The following is an 8,609-nucleotide window of genomic DNA, read 5'->3' as shown; positions in this document are numbered from 1 at the left end:
AATTATATCCTGCATTGCATGCACCATGCAACTGTGCGTCACAGCAACAATCAAAACATATTTTTGTTGATTCACCTCGTCGTACACTCATCTTGGTGTGCGTGTATATATAATTTTTAATAAATAAAAATAAATATTTAATTATAATAGTAAATAAAATATATTATTTATTTATTTATTTATATTATTTTGAGTTTAATTGAAACAAGTCAACTGAGGCAGGCCTAGCACTACAGCAAATTTATGTATCAGCCAAGTTAGATTCAACCAAAATTTTGAGCTAAACCTAAGTTGCCAGCAAATAGCTTGCTTGCTTGCTTGACAATGGCATGAATATCCAATCCGAAGAAACATCCTTGTTGGAGACATATGATCAAGATATTTTGAGGGAAAAGATAAAAAAAGAAAAGAAAAGGATATTACTTTCTTCTGGTCGTGTAGAGAGACATATATAGTATCAGAAATAGAGGGCTATTCTTAATTGGTTAAACTTTTCCTATGCCATTTTTTCGTCACTTATTTTAAACCGTTACGTCATCATTCAGTTAGCAATTTACCAAAATAAAAGGGTACCTCCCACTTCTTATATCTATAACTATTAAATGGAAAGGAGACAGAAAGTAAAAGCTCTCTCTAAAATTCAGAAAAAAATTAAAAACAAATTCTAGAAAAAATTGGAAAAAAGAAAAGTAAGAAAACACCATAAAAAAATATTAAAAAAATAATGTCCAAGGAGTTAGAATTTTAAAAGAGGAAGAGAGACCAACAAAAGAAGCATACATTGCTAAAAATTGAAAGAAAATTATAGAAAAAACTTGGAAATTAGAAGAATAAGAGGCTGATATATGGAACATATATATACCAAAGAGAGCTGAGGAGGAGGCGAAGTAGGCAGCCTTGGATTGATGCACACAGCTATCACAAGCAATTGCAGAAGATAGGAGGAGAAAGAAGGAGAGGAAGAAGAGAGAATCGCCATCCATACTTGAGGATTGAGATGAAAGTTTGAGAGTTGCTTGTGGGGTAAAAAGGGAGACGCAGTTTTAATAGAGGAGAGAGAGGAGCGGAGTGATGCTAGAATTGTTTGGAAATTTTAATTTTGGAAAGTTTTAAATTTTAAAACAGATTCTTATTCTCGTTTTAAAAGATTTAAAATCAAGTTCACTTGCTTTTACAGAAATCTTATCCTTGGAAGACCAAGTCAAGGTTTGATTTGATCGGGGAAAGGAAAAAATTTCTTCAACACACTCAACTTGGATCTCTCAAAAGAAAATAAAAAAAAAATGGAACAAGAGCTTGGCATCTTATAAGCAATATCGGGTTCTCGTACCATCATGACAAACTTGTTCGGGCATTAACAAGTCGCTTCACTTGGGCAGCAGTTACAAGGTCTATGTTACTTTGTGTTTTGGAGGCATTAAGACTTCATCTCGATCCTAAAGGTACAGGCTCCCAAGGATAATCTAGCAAATATCCAAAGGAACTACTTCACAGGTTATCTCGTCAATATACCTCTCAGTTATGGTGATGCTTTACTTGGGCAACAACTACAAGGTCAATGTTACCTTGTGTTTTAGAGGCATTAAGACTACATATCGCTCCTAAAGGTACAGGCTCTCAATGATAACCTAACAAATATCCAAAGGAACTACTTCACAAGTTATCTCATCAATATACTTCTCAGTTATGGCGAATTTGAAAGTACACTGCTTGATGATCTCCAATGCGACGTTTTTCTAAATCTAACCAAGAGGATAGGGACGTGGATGAGGCTTAGTCTGCAACCCCAGCTTGTAAACCAGATTTTCAGAGATGAGGTTCTCCTGGATTTCAGGATCTACAATAGCTTCAATGATGCTCTACTTCACCTAGATCTTCAGGTGTAAGAGTTCCTCTCGTGCCTCTAGATATGCTTCAATTGTTGTCTCGGGTTTCTTCACCATCAGGTTCAATTTGGAGTCTTCTTGCTCAAGCTCGAGCAACTCCTCAACTTCTACAACATTGGAAATCACTTTTTCCTTCTTTTTGGAATCCTCATCTTTCTGCATCTTCCTCTTCGGTTGCAGCTTGGGTTGAAATTTCCAACTCTTCTCCTTAGTATGTCCACGAAGGTTACAATGATCGTAGTAATTTCTCTGGGTCTTATTGACTTGCATCTTGCCCGTCTCCCTCTTCTAGCTTCATTTTTCGCTATCTTTCTTAAACTTGTCATCTTTTTTACCTTCCCTAGCCAGATTCTTCTCCTCGATCCCCATGGCCTTCACACTGGCTTCACTGATATCTTCAACTTTGAAGAATTTCAGTTCCTTTCAGATGCTCTCGTGGAGATCTCCGACGTACTTCATAAAAACTGCAAATCGTCGATGAAGATTCTGAGTGAGACTGCTTGCTTGTGAAACTTGGTGGTATAGTCCTAGATAGATTGATCATATATCTGCTGTAGGTATTGCCACTTGATCCACCGATCCTTCTCATAGCCGATTGGATAGAACTCGATAGAATTTCATCCCAATTCAGCCTCTTAGTTGTAGATCTCAAGAAATTATCTAATTTCAAAAAAGAAAAAATCTTCTCAATCGAGCATCGTATGGCCAAGCTATGGCCTCCAAAAGTTTAGCATGCGACTCAGCTTTCCGATGTGATAGATCTCGCTCCTAGACCCTATCCACCGTGTTCGTAGTGGGCAAATTGATCCTCTTAGATTGGGCTTTAAGGAGTTTGTGCTAGTGATTTGATTTTCAAAGTTTCCTAGTTATACAACTCAATTAAAATCATTATTATAGTACAACATAGCAATTTTTAGGTGCCATATTACCAATGGTCTAAGAACGTGACTCTTAATAAATTTAGCAATTCCTATATTTTCTTATTTGAGTACCACTTGAAATTCATGTTGTATAGATTTGAAATTATTTCTTCAAAAAAGTACAAATAATTTTTGAAAGCAATCTTCAGGAAGTTATTTTGGTCTGAAAATGGAGCAAAATAGAATTATTTTGTAGCTTTAAAATCTGGGTAGAAATTAGTAGTTATTAGTTTTATTGTTTTAAAATTAATACCAAGATTTCTAAATGGCTAATTAACAATAAAACAAATTCTTTCTTTCCACTTTTAAAACCATGTGGAAATTAAAATTTATTTTATTTGTCACATTTCTTTGCCTAATTATTTAATTTTTCCATTACTATTGGTCTTTACTGTATTTATTCAAAACCTAGTATTGTATTATTGGAAGCTACTAAATTAATTATTTGAATAAATAGGGCTACATCCCTTACAATTTGTGCTTGCAGAACCAACTAATCAACAGCTTTTTTTGATGATAGTAGTGCCCTTAAATCTGAGAAATTTAGTGGCTCTTTCTTTTGATGGTGGCAGGGCTAAGTAAAGATATTAGCTCACTACATTAGATTTGTTTTCTGCCATAGAGTTTTCTGATGCCAAATCATCTTCTAAGTCAACTTCTCAACCTCCATCCTCTCCTAGTGCTCAAAAATATAGATCCACTAACTCCTATTCCAAAACCTCTGAAGAGATTGATTTCCCCTATCGCTATAGGATCCTTAGTGACCTTTTTGATTTTTTGTATGATTTGTGCTTTTCCACCAAATCTACTAAGGAACTATAGCATGCCCTTAAGATGGATATTGGAATGGATGATGTCGGTCTCGATCGGTGCACTTTCAGAGCTTATAGCTGAAGAGATTCGTCTGCGAGTCTTGGGCCCCTTTCGTTCTGCTAAGCCAGCTACTTGCTTGTTGCTTCTGGCTCCCGATCTTCTACCTCTGGGTCCTTTGAACCGTATCCAAGTTCCGTGAGTATGTTATGGTGGAATCCAAATCCATTAGTGCCCAAATCCATGAATTTTAAGATCTTATTAAAAAAAGTCTGAGCTTGCTAGTTGTAAATTCTCTAAAAGTTATAAGGTTCAAGCATTAGCTAATTCTCTCCCTCTATTCTGGTCAAGCTTTTCTAATAAGTTGAGTCATAAACAAGATAACTTAACCCTAATGGAGATCATCAACTCTATTAGAATCAAAGAAGAGCACCAACTTAAGCTCAAGCCTAAATATGATTTTGGAACCAAGATGCATTTGACCGAATCCAATAAGACATTTCAGACATTTGGAAAACCTTCAAAAATAAAAATTCCAAAATCAATCAAACCAAATATCTTCCTCCAAACCTCCTAAAAGCCAAAACTGTCCCTATCGGAAGTCCAAAAAGGAAGAAGACCTTCTGCTTCATGTGCAAATGAACCAATCATTTTGTCAAGGACTGCTCCTATAGAAAGACTGAACCATTAAAGAACAAAGCACTTAAACATCAAGTGAATATGATCGAAGATGGTGCTAGATTGATTCTGGAGCTACTATACATATCTGTCTTAATCGCTCCTGATTTTCCATATTTTAGAAATCAAGCGGTCGAGGAATAATTTAGGAACACAAGCGCTAGGAAGAGGTCAAATGGACCTGAAAATGACTAATGGAAAAAGCATAACTCTTCACACAAAGTCCTGTACATTCACAACGTTAGGTAGAACCTACTTTTTCAAAAAACATTAGGTGGAACTTGATCAGTGAATCTCTTCTTATATCTTAATGCTATAAATCAGTCCTAGAATCAAATAAGCTTGTATCACTCATGATAGAGTTTGTTGGAAAAAACTTTATATCTAAAAGCCTATTCAAATATAATTTTCAAAAGTTTGAATAAAGATTCATCTTTTACTTTTAATCTTGAATCTTCTAATATTTGACATAGTAGATTTGATTATATGAACATTAATCGAATCCAACACGACTTCCTAAGTATATTGGAATAGTCATAAATTGTAATTTTGACACGATTTAAATTTCAAAATGGATCCTTATCTCTTTTTTGGTTGTTTCAAAAGTTTAAAAATGCTTTTCTGTTTTAGTCCTATATTAGAAATATAGAAATTAAGGCTGCAAATGGATCGGGTTGACTTGTGACCCGATCCGACCCATTTTAGAGAACCCGTAGGGCCGAGTCGAGTCCTAAAATTGGACTCGTTTCATTTTCTGCATCGTGTCTAGATTTACTAAATTCAAACCTGATCCGACTCGACCAACACATTTGAAATTTGTATAATTTTGAATTTTCAATTCTACAACCAGATCCGACCTGAATTTGTAAAATTATTTAGACCTGTGGACCACAGCCCGCGGGGGTGCAAATAAGTTCTGAAGGCATAGATAGATTGACCCAAATGAAACCCAAACTGGATTCGAATTTTTTGGGTTGGATTTGGGTTATACAATGACCCGACTCGATCCGAATGATCTGTTGGATCAAAAATTGTAACAGTGGATATGATCCAATTTTTTATTAGATTGGGTCTGGATCCAAAATTAAAACCCGAACATGAAATCAGATTGGGTCGGGGCCGGTCATGATCCGATCTGATCCAAACCATTTGCACCCTAGTAAAAATAAGGCTTTTATAGAAATTTTATACTTGGAGACCCAAAGTCTAGCTTGGAAGAGACTGGGCTGGTGACCACATGCCCACGTGATTGGCAATTTTTTTATACTATTCTTTTTCCCACTTATTTTGAAACATTGCATCATCATTCCCCACTTATTTTAAACCGTTGCATCATCATTCAATTAGCAATATACAAGAAAAAAAACAGAGAGAGAGAGAGAGCCAGAGACAGAGACAGAGATTATACTATCCCCCAAAAAAGTTAGTCTCCTCTCTCATGAAATCCTTTTTTTAAAAAAAAAACTGAGCCTCACTTCCAGTCCCGAGCGTCACAAGGAGAACAGCCCTCTTGGGCGATGTCAACAATCTGAACCCCCGAGTCGTAGACTGAACCGGTTTTCCACTCGACCGGCAGGACCTCCTTCTGGGCCCACACCCACTTCCCATCGTAGCCGCCCGTCACCACCATCCGAAACTGCAGCGGTCCGACCGGCGCCCGGTTCGTGCTCCAGACCGCCCCGTAATCTCGGGTCATATACCTCCAATTTGACGACCCAACCTATCAAACATAGCCCCATACATCACCATTAGTACCGAATATTAACACCCAGACTTGAGTGTTACACTGTTAATTGGTGTACCTGAGCCACATCGACGGCCACGATGTCTGTCTGACCACCCTGGTACAAGAATTTGATGGCTAGATAGTTTGGCCTTCGGCTATTCTCTTCCACTCTGATGGCCAAGTTCTTGTTCCTGTACTCGCATGGGATCCTGCTCGCCACCAAAAGAAACAAAACACCTGGGTTAGACCAAGTCTGGAAATCATCTGATTGGGTTTTGAAGGTTGGCCAGCACCCGAGCAAGGGGAAGAACATTACCTTTTGTATTCCATATCCACTATTCCAAGCCGCTTCAATTCCAGGCCCATCCCCTCTTTCGCCATGGCCGTGAAAGCCGGGGTGGAAAGCACGAAATCCGTGCGGTTGCTCTTGTTGAGGTCCGTCACGATTACCTTAACTCCTCCGCTGGTACAGACCTTGGAGTTCTTGCACCTTATCTATTCCCCCCCGAAAGGAAAAAAATATTCCAGATAAGTTTGCGAATAAGATGGAATTATAATTAGGAATTGAGATATGTATGGTTTTAAGGTGGAATCTCCAACCTGGAAACAGCCTCCACAGCCAACCCCTCCTCTATAGAGAGCAGAGCTGGCGGCAGCAAGATAGCCTCCATTGAAGTCCAGTGCCATAGCTCCATACCCACAGGCTCCGGCTATAAGAATAAAACCATTAAATAGAGTTTGCAATCTCAAAACTAGAAGAATAAGAGGCTGATATATTGAACATACATACCAGAGAGAGCTGAGGAGGAGGCGAAGTAGGCAGCCTTGGATTGATGCACACACCTATCACAAGCAGTTGCAGAAGATAGGAGGAGAAGGAAAGAGAGGAAGAGGAGAGAATCGCCACCCATGCTTGAGGATTGAGATGAAAGTTTGAGAGTTGCTTGTGGGGTAAAAAGGGTGACGCGGTTTTAATAGAGGAGGGATGCGACTGGGGTGATGATTGAATTGGGATAGTGGAATACAGGGTGCCGGAGCAAGTGCTTCAGGATGGTGGTGGGTCCATGGTCCTTCTTATCATAAATCACTGTCGCAGGAAGGGTACCAGAAACCGGAGGAAGAGATGGGGGAAGGACACGAGGTTACACAAAGAGAAGGTGGTGGTCGGCTGCAAATAAACGCTGTGGAACCTCACCGGCTCCAACACGAATCCAACAATGATGAAAGAGGAGGATAACCATGGAGTAAATTTGGGGAATAGGGGAAGAAGGTTCCTTATGAGAGAAAAGGTGCCCCTAGACTCAAAAAGCCGTTTAATGGCGTCAACTCTAGTGTCGGAAGCTAGGGGTCCTACGGATTTGAGTGGCTCTGGGTGATGGTTTTTCGAGGATGGACCGGAAGATGCCATCGATGACTTGGTCTACAGGTGGAAAGATGAGGACAAAGGATGTGCCCTGCCGTGGCGTAGGTGGCAAGCAAAAATAATTAAATTAGATAGGTGGCAAGCATAAACTAGATACGCGCATTCTTGAAGAACAGGTACGTGTCCTCCATTCGTACAATGGGTAGCTATATTGATAAATATTAGAGTAAATTATAAAATTTATATTAAGATTAGAGATAAATTATAAATAGTTGGAAAAAACTAAAGGGTAAGCCTCCAAATTGGCTATAGCGCACAAAAAGGACCAAGCAGTTAAAACACGACATGGCTGTAGATACGCAGTTGCTTGGAGAACAGGTAGATATCCACTATTCATACAATATAGTCTATGTAACTATATTGATAAATATTAGAGTAAATTATAAAAATTATATTAAGATTAGAGATAAATTATAAATAGTTTGAAAAAACTAAGTGATATGCCTCCAAATCGGCTGCAACTCACCAAAAGAACCAACCAATTAAAATACGAAATGGCTGCAACACGTGGCAAACTGGAGCGGCTACTGGGCAGGCCCAGCGCCTTACCGCCGAGCTTATCTATCAGGTCTGCCTACAGTTGTCCGCATCCTTATCGGGGACCTAGTGATCATCATCCCATCGATGTAATAAGTAGGATGTCGTCTGCTTGTGAAATATTCATGCCTGATATCCAAGTCGTACTCAAACTAGGCACTTCTAGTCGACCCACATGCCCTAATCTTTTAGTTATAGGTAAACTCATCTGCCCAATATACACAAAAGAGAAGAGGTAAGCAAGCAAGAAGAACACTCTTATAAACTGAGAGACAAGCTCCTTCTACTCTCTAACTACATTGACTTAAGCATCGGAGGATCTCTGCTGGATACATTCCGACGAGAAGACTTCTTTTCTCTACGCGGTTTCATATTGGGGTGCTACCATCCGATGAGGATCTCAACCGTAGGGACCGTGCTCCGCTCATCTTCCCTCAATCCCGACCAAATCAACTGACCACTAAGCTCTCTAGCATCATCATACATTTTGTTGCAGTGCCTAAGGCCAATCAGTTCTGAACAGCAACAGATTGGTGTTAGAGGAATGGTCCAGATTACTCTAAGGGTTTCGTCTCCCCATCACCATGAAGTCTCGAATGGCATAGCCAAAGTCTACGACTTCCTAGTCG

The 8,609-nt window shown here is 39.0% G+C and overlaps 1 protein-coding gene across 1 annotated transcript; it reads right to left on the bottom strand.

Moving 5' to 3' along the window:
* Window positions 1–5,608: 5,608 nt before the first annotated feature.
* Window positions 5,609–7,266, bottom strand: LOC120107161 (expansin-like A1). The gene is made up of 5 exons (XM_039120337.3): window positions 6,811–7,266; window positions 6,621–6,730; window positions 6,337–6,515; window positions 6,097–6,229; window positions 5,609–6,014 (listed from the first exon to the last, which is right to left on the bottom strand). Exons 1-5 carry the CDS (start codon window positions 6,929–6,931, stop codon window positions 5,766–5,768), a joined length of 792 nt encoding a protein of 263 aa, XP_038976265.1. The 5' UTR covers window positions 6,932–7,266; the 3' UTR covers window positions 5,609–5,765.
* Window positions 7,267–8,609: the final 1,343 nt, after the last annotated feature.

The sequence above is a fragment of the Phoenix dactylifera genome, chromosome 6, assembly GCF_051530095.1.
Source record: "Phoenix dactylifera cultivar Ajwa chromosome 6, Ajwa_hap1_PhDact_Kaust_v1.1, whole genome shotgun sequence".
NCBI lineage: Eukaryota > Viridiplantae > Streptophyta > Magnoliopsida > Arecales > Arecaceae > Phoenix > Phoenix dactylifera.
The sequence above is the reverse complement of the archived record's forward strand: the minus strand, read 5'-3'. Positions and strand labels throughout refer to the sequence as shown.